Source organism: Marmota monax, unplaced genomic scaffold, assembly GCF_021218885.2.
Source record: "Marmota monax isolate L192 unplaced genomic scaffold, Marmota_monax_Labrador192_F-V1.1 WCK01_AAM20220418_F8-fsc00656, whole genome shotgun sequence".
In the NCBI taxonomy this organism is placed as follows: domain Eukaryota; kingdom Metazoa; phylum Chordata; class Mammalia; order Rodentia; family Sciuridae; genus Marmota; species Marmota monax.
This window is the reverse complement of record NW_026694899.1, coordinates 52,275-68,785: the sequence shown is the minus strand read 5'-3', so window position 1 is coordinate 68,785 and position 16,511 is coordinate 52,275. Positions and strand designations below refer to the sequence as shown.

The following is a 16,511-nucleotide window of genomic DNA, read 5'->3' as shown; positions in this document are numbered from 1 at the left end:
AGACTAAACAATATGCTATTGAGTGATGCATGGATAGCAGAAGACATCAGGGAGGAGATAAAAAAAATTCGTAGAGGTAAATGAGAACTCCGCTACAACTTACCAAAATCTCTGGGACACTATGAAGGCAGCGCTAAGAGGAAAGTTCAATACATTAAGCTCATTCATTAAAAGAAGAAAAAGTCAACAAATAAATGACCTGACATTACATTTTAAAGCTCTAGAAAAAGAAGAACAAACCAACACCCAACATAGTAGAAGACAGGAAATAATTACAGTCAGGTAGAGATCAATGAAATCGAAACAAAAGAAAGAATTCAAAAAATTGACACAACCAAAAGCTGGTTCTTTGAAAAAATAAATAAAATTGACAAACCCTTAGCCACCCTAATGAAAAGAAGGAAGGAGAAAACTCAAATTATTAAATTTTTTGATGGAGAAGGAAATATCATGACAGACACTATTGAAATACAGAAGACAATTAGAAACTATTTGAAAATTTATACTTCAGTAAAATAGAAAGCCTTGAAGACACCAATAACTTTTTAGAGCCATATGATCAACCCAGACTTAGTCAAGAGGAAATACACAATTTAAACAGATCAATTTCAAGCAAGGAAATAGAAGACACAATCAAAAGTCTACCAACCAAGAAAAGTCCAGGACCAGACGAATTCACAGCTAAGTTCTACAAGATCTACAAAGAAGAATTAATACCAATACTCCTCAAATTATAGGAAAGGAAGGAATCCTTAAAAAACTTATTCTATGAAGCTAGTATCATCCTGATACCAAAACCAGGCAGAGATATGTCAAAGACAGAAAATTTCAGACTAATATCTTTGATCAACATTGATGCAAAAATTCTCAATAAAATTCTGGCAAATTGAATACAAAATATATTTAAAAATAGTGCACCATTATCTAGTGGGGTTTATTACAGAGATGTGAGGTTGGTTCAACATATGGAAATCAATAAATATAATTCATCACATCAATAGATTTAAAAATAATAATCATATGATTATGTCAATTGATGCAGAGAAAGCATTTGACAACGTACAGCACCTTTCATGTTCAAAACATTAAATAAATTAGGGATAGTAGACACATACCTCAACATTGTAAAAGCAATCTATGCTAAACTCAAGGCCAACATCATTCTAAATGGAGAAAAATTGGAAGAATTCCCTCTAAAAACTGGAATAAGACAAGAATGCCCTCCTTTACCACTTCTATTCAACATAGTCCTTGAAACTCTAGCCAGAGCAATTAGACAAAATAAAAAGATTCAAATAGGAAAAGAAGAACTCAAACTATCATTATTTGTTGACAACTTGATTCTATATTTAGAAGATCCAAAAAAACTCCACCAGAAAACTTCTAGAATTAATTAATGCATTCAGCAAAGCAGCAGGATATAAAATCAATACTCATAAATCAAATGCATTTCTATATATCAGTGATGAATCCTCTGAAAGAGAAATTAGGAAAACCTTTGTGCATGGTGAGAGAAAGGAGTTCAATTTCATTTTGTTGCATATGGATTTCCAGTTTTCCTAGCATATTTGTGGAAGATGCTATCTTTTCTCCAGTGAATGTTTTTGGCACCTTTGTCTAATAGAAGATAATTGTAATTTTGTGGGTTAGTCTATGTGTCCTCTATTCTGTACCATTGGTCTACTGGCCTATAAAACTTAACTCAAAATCGATCAAGGACCTAGGAATTAAACCAGAGACTCTGTGTCTAATAGAAGAAAAAGTAGGCCCTAATCTTCATCATGTAGGATTAGGCCTCAACTTCCTTAATAAGACTCCTATAGCACAAGAATTAAAAACAAAAATCAATAAATGGGATGGATTCAAACTAAAAACTTTTTTATCAGCAAGGAAACAATCTGTGAGGGGAACAGAGAGCCTACATTCTGGGAGCAATTTTTTTCCCCTCACACATCAGATAGAGCACTAATCTCTAGGGTATACAAAGAACTCAAGAAGCTAAACACACACACACACACACAACAAAACAAAACAAAAACAAAAAACAAATAACCCAATCAATAAATGGGCAAAGGACCTGAAGAGACACTTCTCAGAAGAGGATATAAAATCCATCAACAGATATATGAAAAAAATGCTCATCATTTCTAGCAATCAGAGTAATGCAAATGAAAACTATTCTAAGATATCATCTCACTCCAGTCAGAATGGCAGCTATTATGAAGACACACAACAACAGGTGTTGGCAAGGATGTGGGGAAAAAGGTACACTCATACATTGCTGGTGGGACTGCAAATTGGTGTAGTCAATTTGGAAAGCAGTATGGAACTTGGAAATCTAGGAATGGAACCACCATTTGACCCAGCTATTCCTCTTCTTGGAATATACCCAAAGGACTTAAAAACAGCAAACTACAGGGACACAGCCACATCAATATTTATAGCAGCACAATTCACAATAGCTAAACTGTGGAGCCAACCTAGATGTCCTTCAGTGGATGAATGGATAAAAAAAAATGTGGCATTTATACACAATGGAATATTACTCAGTGTTAAAAAAGAACAAAATCATGGCATTTGCAGGTAAATGGATGGTGTTGGAGAAGACAATGCTAAGTGAAGTCAGCCAATCCCCAAAAAACAAATGCTGAATGTTTTTTCTGAAATAAGGAGGGTGACTCATAGTGGGGTAGGGAGGGAAAGCATGGGAGGATTAGATGAATTCTAGATAGGGAAGAGGGGTAGGAGGGAAAGGGAGGGGGAAGGGGATTAGCAAGGATGGTGGAATGTCTTGGTCATCATTATACAAAGTACATGTATGAAAACTTGATTTGGATGTCAACATACCTTATATACAAACAGAGATAAGAAAAATTGTGGTATATATGTGTATTAAGAATTGTGATGCAAAAAAATACATGTATAATGGCATAAATTGATGTGAACATACTTTATATACAGAGATATGAAAAATTGTGCTCTATATGTGTAATAAGGATTGTAATGCATTCCACTGTTGTTGTGTATTTACAAAAATAATAAAATAAAAAATGAAATTAGGAAAACTACCCCATTTCACAATATCCTCAAGAAACAACAACAACAACAACAACAACAAAACTTGGGAATCAACAAAGGAAGTGAAAGACCTCTACAATGAAAACTATAGAACACTAAAGAAAGAAATTGAAGAAGACCTTAGAAGATGGAAAGATCTTCCAAGCTCTTGAATAGGCAAAATTAAAATTGTCAAAATGGCCATACTACCCAAAGCAGTATACAGATTTAATGTGATTCCAATTAAAATCCCATCGTCATTCCTAATAGAAATAGAAAAGGCAATCATGAAATTCATTTGGAAAAATAAGAGACCCAGAATTGCCAAAGCAGTCCTTATCAAGAAGAATGAAGCAAGGAGGCATCACAATGCCAGACCTTAAACTATACTACAGAACAATAGTAACAAAAACAGCAAGGTATTGGCACCAAAATAGATACATAGACCAATGGTACAGAATAGGGGACACAGAAACAAACCCACATAAATACAGTTATCTCATACTAGACAAAGGCGCCAAAAACATACACTGGAGAAAAGATAGCCTCTTCAACAATGGTGCTGGGAAAACTGGAAATCCATATGCAACAAAATGAAACTAAACCCCTATCTCTCACCATGCACAAAACTCAACTCAAATTTCACCAAGGACCTAGGAATTAGTCCAGAGACCCTGAGCATAATAGAGGAAAAAGTAGGTCCAAATCTTCATTATGCAGGATTAGGCACTGACTTCTTTAACAAGACTCCTAAAGCACAATAAATAAAGTCAAGAATTAATAAATGGGATGGATTCAAACTACAAAGCTTCTTAGCAAAAAGAAACAATCAGGTGAAGAGAAAGCCTACATTTGGGGAGCAAATTTTTGCCACATGTATGTCAGATAGGGCACTAATCTCCAAGATATGTAAAGAACTCAAAAAACTTAACACCAAACAAACAAACAAACAACAACAACAACAAAAAACCGAAACAACCCAATGAATAAATGGGATAAGGAGCTGAACAGACACTCTCAGAATAAGATATGCTTTCAATCAACAAATATATGAAAAGTTGTTCAACATCTCTAGTAATTAGAGAAATGCAAATCAAAACTAAGATTTTATCTCATGCCAGTCAGAATGGCAGTTATCAAGAATAGAGGTGATAGTAGATGTGGTGAGGATGTGGGGGAAACGGCACACTCAAACATTGCTGGTGGGAATTCAAATTGGTGCAACCAATCTAGAAAGCAGTATGGAGATTCCTTAGAAAACTTGGAATGGAACCACCATTTGACCCAGCTATCCCACTCTTTGGTCTATACCCAAAGACTTAAAATCAGCCTACTGTAGTCATGCAGCCACATCAATGTTTATAGCAGCTCAATTTACAATAGTTAAGATGTGGAAGCAACCTAGATGCCCTTCAGTATATGAATTGATAAAGAAACTGTGGTATATATACACAATGGAATATTACTCAACATTAAAAGAGAATAAAATTATGGCATTTGCAGGTGAATGGATAGAGTTGGAGAATATCATGCTAAGCCAAATAAGCCAATCCCAAAAAACCAAAGGCTTAATGTTCTCTTTGATAAATGGATGCTGATCCATAATGGGGGGAGGGGGAATGGGAAAAATGGAGGAACTTTGGGCAAAAGAGAGGGTGGGGAGGGGAGGGAACATGGGGGCAAGAAAGATGGTGGAATGAGATGGATATCACTACTCTAGGTACATGTATGACTACACATGTGGATGACGCTTCATTGTGTACAATCCAAGAAATGAAAAGTTGTGCTGCAATGTGTACAATTAACCAAAAAAGAAAAGAAAAAAAAAAGCTTGTTAGTATCTGATGCCATAGTTATAGATTCCATAAAAGTCAATGTCAAAGGTACATTGTAAAATTTTTACTTGAACACTTGACACAAATAAGTGAACTTCTAGAACTCAAGTAGGTGTTAGAGTCTTCATTGAACTCCTCCACTGAAAGTTTCCATCTGCCTCTGACCCAGTATATTCACCAGGATGGAAGCGGACTCTCTGTGGGGCTGTGAGCCGTGCCCTGGCCAATCACCCTGAGCCCTTCCCCCAGCCTTTCCCCATGTCTTCCTGCTGCCTTTATCTTCACATATTTCATTCCTTTTTTTTTGTTGTTGTTGTTTAAGGTTTACAATGACTGCGCATTATAAATGTTACATAATTCATGTGTGCTATATATTTGTATATTCCAGAATTTAGAAATAATTACTGTCTTAATTGGCTTGTTTAACACTGTTCTAGAATAATCCTGGGCATATGCACAATTATGCAAATATAGGTAGCTAGATATTTACCATTTTACAAAGTCTGGTGTCCTGATATTTCATGCAATGATGTTGTGGGCTTCTTTCCACATCAATAAAACTAACTCTGCATTATTAAAAAGAAAGTGTGATTCTCCAACAGCCCAGAACAATTGTCATAAGCAGAAAAATGAGTAAAAACAAAAGTTAATTCCCTTTTTCATTTGTTCATCAACAAAGTTTGGCTCAGCGGGAAACTGTCCCCTATCACCTGAGCCTCTAGCATGGGAGGCTGGCACCTGTAGAGAGAGCAGCTTCCATGTTGTAGTGAAAGCCTTGAAGGAGAAGTCTGATGGGACCCTGGAGACCATCACTTCAGGGACCCATTGGAACTCTTCCCTTTTCCAGGGTCAACATCTGTAATAGCTCCCTTGTCTCCTGTTCAGATGGCTCCTACCTGCTGTAATGTCCCCACTCCTCTCTCCAGAGGGCTCCCTGACCTCTGGAGTTAATTGTTTAACAGTTAAACAGTCCATGGTTTGTGTTACATTTAGTGTTTCCTTCTTAAAAACCATACTCCTAATTTTATCACCTCACTATTTCCCCCTCTCCTTTTCTTTGAATCCATTCTTGGTATCCCCATTTTTATCTGCTAAAATCTAGAACTTACCCTGACACGGGAAAGTCCCTGCATTATCTGGCCCCAGCTGGTGCTCAAATCCCATAGCCTGCTAATTCAGGATGGTTTGGCCGCTCCTGGTTGGGTTGTGTCTGCTCCGACCTCTGTCCCTGGCACTTTCCTCTCCTCACCAGAAGCCACCTCCCTATGGATATCCATGTGACTCTTTTTTTTCAATTTATCTGCACTTTGCTTAAATATTTATTCCATGGTGACCTTGCCTAATGCCCCTGTCTAAAAATCATCCCTTTTATTGTTTGTAACAACTGCTGCTTTCCTCCTCATAGCATTTATCACTTCCTGACTCTATATGACAAATCTCTTTGTTTATTGGTTGATTTTATGTCCCCTGCCATATGTTAGAATGAGGGAGTCTTTAATGGTAGGCCCTCTTTCTGTATGGTTCATGTATATATCATAGGCCCATTAATATGGTTTGCACCTTTGGTTGGTTTCAGTGATAGATAATTAATGTGTGAATCTAGAGCTCACTTTGGCATGAGAAGACAGAGAACCCAGCAGTTACCCCAGGATTGGGGTTAAAATGTCCACATTTAAAGGATAATTACAGGAGAAGTTGTTAGTGGGGAGACTGAGCTGCCTAGCAGTGGTGGAAAGCCAAGTGTTGTTCTGAAAGCTAAGAGGGATTGAGGGAAGGAAGGAATGGGATGTGTGGCCAGTGTTATCAAACACAGCTGAGCAGGCAGGAAGGAAAACTTCTTACTGGATTTAAGGACATGACCTAAATGGTGTCCTTGTCGTGTATTAGAAATGGATCCCAGTTAGAATGTTTTGAAAAGTGAATATTGGAGAAATAGGGAGATGTTTATTTACCAGTTTTTGCATATTTTGTAGACAATTACCTATAATCAATTGCTGTCATTGATTGAGGAGAGAAAATGGTTGGTCCCAATTAAAGTGGAAGAAATTGCAGTCATAGATCAATGACCTCTTTCCTTCCTCTGACTTGTGCTGTCTATAGCAGATGTCAGAAGATTTGCGTTGGGCTGTGGCTACTTGAGGGACATCAAATTAGTTTTGTCTCCTGCATGGATCTCATTCATGCATTTGTATACCTTCAAAGCTGAAACACTAATCACAGCAGCCCTACCTAAATCCTAGGCCTGTTGAGACCTTGCTCTTGGAGGTGCATGATTTGTAAGATGACTTTAAAAAGCTCAGATGGGTACAGTACTCATGAATAATTTCTCTTGCCATCAAATGCTGACTGAATATGCCCTTACAGATTCTTGAACAATGTCGGTTTCTTTTTCCCTCTGATAATGATGTTGACTTGGATGGTATCGGTGGCCAGCATGGTCCGAAAACTGGTTTATGAGCGGGAGATCCAGATAGAAGAGGTAAATGGCCTTAACCTTGCTTTTGAGACTTTGGAAATGAATCCTGGGCAGTGACTTGCTCAGGCCTTTCTGTTTTGCCTCTCTCTTCTCAGCTGGGCCTCCTAGGTATGGTCCCACTGCATCCCTATTGTAGGAACATAAGGTTATGTGGAAGTCTGAAGTGCTGCCAGATTTTAACAGATATTTCTTATTGAGATGGAAGAAAACCAAAGAAGAACCATATGACACTGAAAGATCAAATCCAGCATTGCTCACTTAACGACTTTCATAAAAATTAGAAAGACTTAACAGCAGACTTTCCATCTTAATCTATCATTAGAACTCTGTGCGAAAGCCTTGAATTTTTGTCCTGATATTGCTGCAACTTGAAACCATCAGACTTAAAGAATGAAAGCTGATAAAAGTATCTGGTGAAGACGTGACTGTCTGTTGATTCCTGAAGAGCAGTGAGAACAGTGACGAGGGGTGCACGTCATTGACTTATTGAGTATTTATTAATTTGCAGAAATAACATGTTGAAGTTAAATGTACAGTTCCTCAAATTTGACAAATGATGCAGAGCACTTGCATCCATCCCTGCTTAGCATTTTCCCATTTACTATCTATCTACTCATGAGTGTTTCTCCCCCACCAATGAGTATCCACTTGCTGGGCTCCCTGCAGCCACCAGCCAGCTGGCCAGCCAGAGTGTGTCTGAGAGGCACATGTACTCCTTCTACACTCATCAGCACCATGCCCAAAGATAACACAATACGATAGGCGAGAAAACAGTAGTTTCATGGAAGAATTGCTTTATCTGTGTTACTTCAACCAGGGTTATTTTGAAAAATGTATTTTCTAAAACAGGCAGTGATCCTCCAAATTAAGATGTGTAAGCACCAGTGTTTCTTTCCTTTCTCTTTGTCCTTATTGAGAGAGAGAGAGAGAGAGAGAGAGAGAGAGAGAGAGAGAGAGAACAAACTAACACAAATGAAATGCAAAATGAACAAAAGTGAAAACAAAGATAATAAACCCTCAGTAAACAATAAAACATAATGGGACTGTAGTTCACCAAACTTGAGGTCTAAGCCACCTGCCCCTACCCATTGAAGCTCTGTTCTCACTGGTAAGATTGTTTTAATGTCTGAATTTCAGTTCTCCCCTGAAGCAGTAAAAGACCTACTTTGTAAGGTGCTCATGAAAATCACATGCTGAGCTCTGGATCAAAGTGCCCTTTCTAGGGCTGAATTTGCATGTCATGCCAGTTTACCTTCCATTGGTACTCCTTCTCTGTCCCACAAGCTGCCCTGTTCTTTCTGTGGTACCTCCTGCTATGACAACTCTGGGTTTTCCCTCTGTTGACAGTACCTGCGGATGATGGGAGTGCATCCAACAACTCACTTCCTGGCTTGGTTCCTGGAGAATGCAGCCATGCTGACCTTGAGCAGTGCTGCTCTGGCCATCATTCTGAAAACAAGTGGCATCTTCACCTACAGCAATGCAATCATCATCTTCCTCTTCCTCCTGGATTTTGGGGTGTCAGTTGTTATGCTGAGTTACTTCTTGAGTGCATTTTTCAGCCAAGCTAATACAGCAGCCCTGTGTACCAGCCTGGCATACATGATCAGCTTTCTTCCCTACATAGTTCTGTTGGTTCTACACAACCAACTAAGTTTTGTTATTCAGACATTTCTGGTAAGTGAGTTGTTCTGTAAAGGTGCAAAATAAAATAAAACAGGGATCTACACAACAACACGAAACCACCACCCTTAACTTCCCAGTTTACCATGTTCTGACCTAAACAGGATTTCTGATATTTACTTTTTTTATTCTATCCACAGATGCAAAACTTACAGTAGTAGTTCATTGAAATTGTGGTGGTTTTGCTGGATGGCAGCCCATTAAGAATTGTCATTTTTCATGTAATGGGGGCTCTTGGAAGACTCTGAGAAATCAGTGGCATCCTTAAGGATGCATATCACTTTAGTTTCTTTTTGTTTCATGTGTGGAAAGAAATAGATTTCTAAAGCTATTTTATTTTATTTTTCCATTTTTTTATTGGTTGTTCAAAACATTACAAAGTTCTTGACATATCATATTTCATACATTAGATTCAAGTGGGTTATGAACTCCCATTTTACCCCAAATACAGATTGCAGAATCACATCAGTTACACATCCACATTTTTACATAATGCCATATTAGTGACTGTTGTATTCTGCTACCTTAGAAGTGAAAAATAAGCATTTTTCTTGATGCATCATGAATTACATCACATAAGTGGAAAGATCTCTCTGTTAGCAATGTCAGAATCGCTCATCCATTAAAATGTACCTTATGAAAAAGAATAAGAATGCTTTCAGGTCTGCAATATAAGATACATAGAAGATAGAAACTTATTCTTTTATGACTATTGTCCAGCAAGCCCAGTGCCTGATGTAGCAGGAACCCAATTAATGTGGGAGAGTTGAAAAATTCACTATTAAATCAGTCTTTCATTAAATCAGTGTCATGCCTATACCTATTTGCATTATGCCTGAGTCTTTATGTTCTCCAATAGGTCAGGTGATTTTTTTTATATTGCAGTCTATTTGGATGTGTATATGGAGTCACTTTGAGGAGGTACCAGGGAGATTTGGTTGGAATCTGAGGGGTATTTAAAGTCTTTTGAAAGTCCTTGGCAGCCCCAGTGAGTGTATCAATCACTTTTATGCTCATTTATGGCCAGAGAGTGAAATATATCTGTGAAAGCCCAATTATTTTTCTCCAACTCCAATAAACCACTGAATGCTGTGTTTTTTTTTAGTCATGTACACACAGCATTGATATGCATACACAGTAAAAAATGGTTCCATTCAATTAATGCTTGGTCCATTGATATGTGTTTATTGATTTAAATAGCTTAATTCACCATCTGTGATAACAAATAATTTGGTGTTGATATGAATTAGGTGTTTTTGGAATAATTAACACAAGTGAGACCATTTAGTGTACCTCCCTCAGAACTGGGTAGAAAGAGCCATTGATGAGCTGAGCTAAATTTCTAATGCTGTCAATTTTATTTTTACTTCAGTCTTTATATTTAAGGGTTCTATATATTCAGTACTTGATTACCTTTTTACATATTCAAATGTTTTCTAGCAATTGAAAAAAATCTAACTCTAGTACATTATATTTGCAAATGTAAGATGCTATTTCAATAGGCTTTCTATTTTTTTGTTTTCTGACATAGGTCCTCCCCACTGAAGATAAAATAACATTTTCATTCAGTACACTCTCTTTCTAGTGTAGAATAATGTCCATATTCCATCAGTCTGTTTGCAGTGTTCTCCAGGGCTTTCACTTAATAATAATAATAAAAAAAAAACAGTAAATTGCTCCATTCCATTTTCTACTGTTTCTTGTTACACATTTCTGCATTGGATTTATGACACTTCAAGCATTGCAGAAAAGAGAAGTAATTCCTTTTAACATTAAAAACTAGCTTGTTAGCACACTGTTCAGAGAGGGTTGACAGTCTGCTCAGACTTTCAGGCTCAGATATTTAAATTACTGCCTGAAGCAATGGTTTAGCATCCTCGGAATCAGAAAGTGTCATGGTGTCTTCTTTGAATTTGGTATTGTGGATTTTCTGTGGTCCCAATCAAACACTAATGTACTGTTTTTCTCCTTACTCCATCAATCTGTGGGCAGTGCCTCCTCTCAACAACTGCCTTTGGACAAGGAGTATTTTTCATTACATTCCTGGAAGGACAAGAGGCAGGTAAGAAGACACATTTTTAGAAAATGACTCAGTGACTCAGGTTTTTGGAAACTTATAGGTATTCTGCAAGTGATATAGTAGAAAGGCTTCATTACCAAGTGAAGCATTTGGAAGGAGACTCTGGCATTTGGTTTCATTGATGAAAATACCTCCCACCATCAATTTGCCTCTTACACATGATAACGACTAACGAATTTGTCAGCTCCCATCTTTACTATTTGCTGGGTCGCAGCATAACCAGTATAGAACAGAGCACAGCTATTTCCTTCAGTTTTAAAACATATTTTATTCCCATTAATACAACTTAAAATTATTTTTTTTAATTGTTGACAGAATTTTTTACTTGAATTGACATTTTGACAACTGAACTTCTAAACAGGAATAGATAAATTTCTTAGATGTTTTTATGATTTTTGTAAAGATAGGTAAAATATATGCTATAAAACTCTAGCTCTTGTTACATCAGCCACTTAATTTGTAGTTCTTAGGTTTCCCTAAAATTTTCAATAAAACATGTTGTTATTGAATAGATGAGTAATTCTGAATGTTTCCTCCTGTATTCCTCAAACTGATCTTTAAACTAAAGCAAATTAAGAAATTCAGAAGAAAAATGGTCTCTATTAGACTATTTGAATAGTTTGGTTCCAATTCCAACAAGTGCATAAAGACTAAAACATGTATTATTATTGAGTTATAGTTTAATATTATAGGAAACATTTGAAAGAGGAATGTCTTTTTAAACGTATATTTTAATCTGTAAATAAATTGCAGAAGCATTGTAAGAAAACAAATTCTTTCCCACCCTATATTATTCCCCATGTAAATAGGATTCAAAAGATATTTTTGTATCTATTTACATGTTTTCCAAGAGCAGAGAGAATTAAAAATTTAGAATTTGTGTTCTCAGGAGTCTTCTTTTTACTTACCAAAAAAGAAATGCTTATTTTCCAATAATGTGAATGGCTTTTAGTTGAGTAAATAATACTGAAGGTAAGTAAGGTGACCTTTACAATTTTTTTTAAATGGTAGACATTAAAATGATACCAATGTTTCCTCTACCTGACACACTGAAATAGGTGTATACACAGAAAGCCAACATTTCCTTTGAAGAATTCAGCCAATGGTATTAACTTTCCTTTTGTTTTGCCTTTATTCAGCTCTACTTGAGCCTCCAGAATTTATTAACTCATCTCACCAAAATCTATAGTCAAAGAGGGAGTGCAATTCTAACTCTGACCTTTTCTACCAGGGATCCAGTGGACTAATATGTACCAGGCTCCAGAACCAGGGGGCATGACATTTGGCTGGGTTTGCTGGATGATTCTGTTTGATTCAAGCCTTTACTTTTTATGTGGATGGTACTTCAGCAACTTGATTCCTGGTAAGAAATCTTGCACTTTATAATAAAGTCAACTTAAAGAATAGTTTAAACCTACCCACATGAATTTTGGCATATTTATTCTTATAGAAAATATCTGAAAAGGAACTCATAGGACATATTTTAAAAGGATCAGTAACTTTTTAAGGTGCTTGCATCCCAGGTGAAAAGTCAAAGGTCAGGTTAGGGGTTAAACAAAACAAATACAGGGTGAAAGTCCACCAAGCCCACTTAGCAGATCCCAATGGATAGGCTCTGTCAATCATATTCAGAAAGGCTCCTAATTTTCCAGTGGAGTATCTGAGGGAGATAGGCATGAGGGGAGTTGGGGAAAGAGAGTCTGAAGCCCATGATGATGATGTCTCCCAGACAGTAACATCTGGCTACGGATCAGGGTACCTTGGACCAGGAGACTAACCAAGGGAAGTGGAGGGCCCATGTCCCTCCAGTGGTAAAATATGGAAGCAGGTCAGTGGGAAAATATGGAAGGTGGCCAGGCTGAACAGGAGGGCTTGGAATTGGATTAGCTGAGGGTCAGGAGCCATCTCCATACTCAGGGCTATCAGTAGGGTTTCTCCAAGTGTGGTACACTTCCTTTTTAGTGTGTAGAACACTCCCTGGGGATTGGAAGATAAGCACACCCATTACAGGGAGAATCACCAAGGGTGGATTGTCTCTGCTTGGTTAGGAGGGAAAGAAATGTGCCTTTACTTTTATGATTCATGCCCCCAAAAGCATAAATCACACTTAATTTTTTAAAAGTTAGAAACAATGTTTTGATGGTATTGAATTTTCTTGCTGAATTTACATATGACTTTGACTACATATTTCCAAAAGAACTGGAATCTATCCTTTAAAATTAAGAGTGATAAATGGAAATTCCAATTACATGCAAATGAAAATGGAGAGTTAGAAGGGGGGAAAAAAAAGCCTAGTTAATTCTGTCTGTGAAAACACATTCCAGACTTGGAGAGATCATGCATTCTTTAAGGACAGATACATGTAAAAAAAATGTGGGTCATTGAAAAACTTATTTTACAGAAAAGGAGGAAAATATGACATTAAGTAGTAGAGAGAGGGCGTCATTTTGGTAAAATTTAGATTGTATCATCTTGATACTTGGAATAAAATTTAAGAAAAGATGGACTGTAGGAAATAAGAGATTATGAAAAAAGAATTGCAAAGGCTAAGGTTTCTAGGAAACTATATGAGAAACAGTTGGATATTGAAAAGAAAGAAATGTTATGAGATAGGCATGTGATGTCAATATAAAAGGTAAAGAAGCAGTAATGAGCATAAAAAATCAAAACTGGTTGTCACCAGCTGGCCGGGCTGGCAAGATGTGCTAGGTTCAGAGGAGCTGGCTGCATCAATAAACTGAGAAAAAGGTGAAGAAACCACACAAAACACGAATGTGAGTTTCTAAGGTCGAGGGAAGGACTGCTTGGTGACCCCAAGGGTCAGGTCCACCCAAGGGTCAGCTCCATGCTGGGCATCACTGGAAAAAGCAAGAGAGAGAGAGCACACCTGGAACCCCCCTATTATTGGGGAAAAGACATTCAATAGAATATTTCATTCAAATAAGGCAAGGGGTAGAGTTTTGAAGGGTGGAGTCTTGCTTGGTGATGTCCTGTGGTCAGCAGATTGGTTGACATCTTGGCAAGTCACACCCATCTCAGGTGCTGTGTGGCATCACAGGCAGAGTGAGAGGAAAGGCACAGTTGCTTCGCATAGCCCCATCAGCACGCAATGCCAGACCAGTCCCCTCATATGCTCAAATGCTCATAGCTCACACACACAGCCAATGGATGGTTTGCAGCACCTGGTCTGGATAGATGAAGATGGAGTCCTGGAGGACGAGGAAGAAGTCACTAAGAATAAGGGTAAAGTGGTGGATGGACTATTAGAAGCCATGCAGATGGCTATCACTACTGAGATGGGTAGGCATCTTTGGAACAAAGGGCATAGGAAATGGTCATTTGTTAAAGGACAAGGAAACCTAGATTTTCAGAGGAAGTGATCATCACAGCATAGAAAATTAATATGAAGGAAACTTATCTGAATAGAAAGTAGCTGATGACTTGAAAGAGAAGCATCCTACAAGCACAAAGATTAGCAAAAACTAGCTACCTACAGCAATGATGAGATGAGGTGAAATGTGTTTGGGGGCCAATGGTGATCTGATTTCCTCTCTACCATCAGGACATGAGGCATGAGGATGCTGGGGGCAATATTTTCATATATTATAGTAAAGCAAAGGAACTCAATTAGGATTTCCCTCGAAATCCCACATCAATCTTTTTCTATTAGATTGAAGTCCTATGCGAACAAATCATTTTCCCAGACTAGAAGGTAGATGAGTCAAGCCAGGCCAGGGCATAGCCAACTTCAGCAGACCCTCTGGGCATTTGCAGTGAAAGAGCTCCTGGTAGAACAAGGTTCAGGAAAGAGAAAAAAGGGAGGGAAGGTGAGGGGGGACAGAGAGAGAGAGAGGGAGAGAGAGAGAGAGAGAGATATGGAGGGAGGGAGGGACAGAGGGAGGGAGGGAGGGAGGGATAGAGATAGATCAGAGAAAGCAGTCCTGGCTGCCTTCCAATTCTGCATCCTTCTGCAGCATAACCGAGCTGAATTTGAACAAAGGGAAGCCGTAGCTGTAGCTGGTAGATGTAGTTAGGCTTTTGGATGTGATGATGATGATGATGATGATAATTTGAGATGGATAGCATTCCTCCATGCCTGTGTCTTGGTGAGGATGATCTAGTCTCCTGGGAGACACTGATGTTATAGGAGCAAGAATGGAAAAGGTGAGAGGAGAAGGGGCAAAAATGCACATAGAAGGACATTCATAAGGATCACCGAAGTCTCCTGCCTAACAGATGCTGGCCAAGGGGCTGCGGGCCATGAAGACTGGGGAAGGCCTGGGAATTCTCTGGGTTCTCAGTGCAGTAGGGAGGGTGCAGAGGGCATGAGAGGGCTAAGGGTGAGGAGCAGCAGACTCTTCTAGTTCAGGGCAACCCCTGTAGCTCTCAGTGTCCCCTGTAGGTGTTTATGGTAAACAAGAAACTAAATGCTAAGTGAAAGCTCTAGCCACTGCCAGAAGAGACAAAACAGAAATATCAAAAAATGAGGCAAACCCATTATTATTTCTAGTTTGTATAAATCAACTGAAAAATGGTACAATGATTGATCATAGATACACAAAAATTTTAAGCATTACTGTATATCAGCAATAAATACACAGTATAAATGGCAAGAAATTTCATTCTTAAAAGCAATAAAATGGTCTCTCATCATGAATCAATGTAAAAGAGAATATGTATCAAAAAATTAAAATGGCAAATAATATAATTTATAGTTGAATGAATGAAAAGAGAAGCTTTATCACTGAACAGGGATATTCATCATTATGAGTGTGTTGATTTTCTCCAATTAATGTACAAATTTCTATGGTTTTAAATAATGTAACATCTAATATGCAGCATTATGTTAATGTAATATAATGGAACTTACATAAGTCATTGAAATAAAAGTGCCAAAGAGAGGAATATGTTTTTAGTTGATAAAAATGTTTCTGAAGGATAGCTAGAAATATAAATCTGTAATAATGACCCAAAATTATTAAAAATGATGAGGAAGAATGGAGATGGCTGATGATTTACATAAGGTTCTCACTATAAATTGACAAGGATTTAAACAATGGCATGCTCATGGAACACAGAGCAATGGAATAGATTAGAAAATTCAAAGACTGATCCTAGAGTCTATAATTTACTGTAATAAAATTGGCATTTTTAATTAATGGGAATGGATATGATATTCTTTAATTTTAAAAAAGGTGATACTCTTATTCATAAATTCTTTGGAAATAAATATCATTGAAGAGGGCTGGGTATGTGGCTCAGTGATAGAGTACTTACCTAGCATAGGTAAGGCCCTGGTTTTAATCCCTTGCACTGTTATGCCCACCCCCTGCCAAATAACACTAAAATAATGAAAAAAAGAAACAGGAAAAAGTGATTT

At 37.6% G+C, this 16,511-nt stretch overlaps 1 protein-coding gene across 1 annotated transcript in view; it reads left to right on the top strand.

Moving 5' to 3' along the window:
* Abca13 (ATP binding cassette subfamily A member 13) overlaps window positions 1–16,511 on the top strand; it is a gene marked incomplete at both ends in the record, with an annotated part of 188,208 nt that overhangs the window by 132,455 nt on the left and 39,242 nt on the right. The window contains 4 exon segments of the mRNA XM_058573520.1: window positions 7,257–7,371; window positions 8,716–9,045; window positions 11,044–11,113; window positions 12,363–12,494. Of these exon segments, the coding sequence (XP_058429503.1) occupies window positions 7,257–7,371; window positions 8,716–9,045; window positions 11,044–11,113; window positions 12,363–12,494 (647 nt within the window).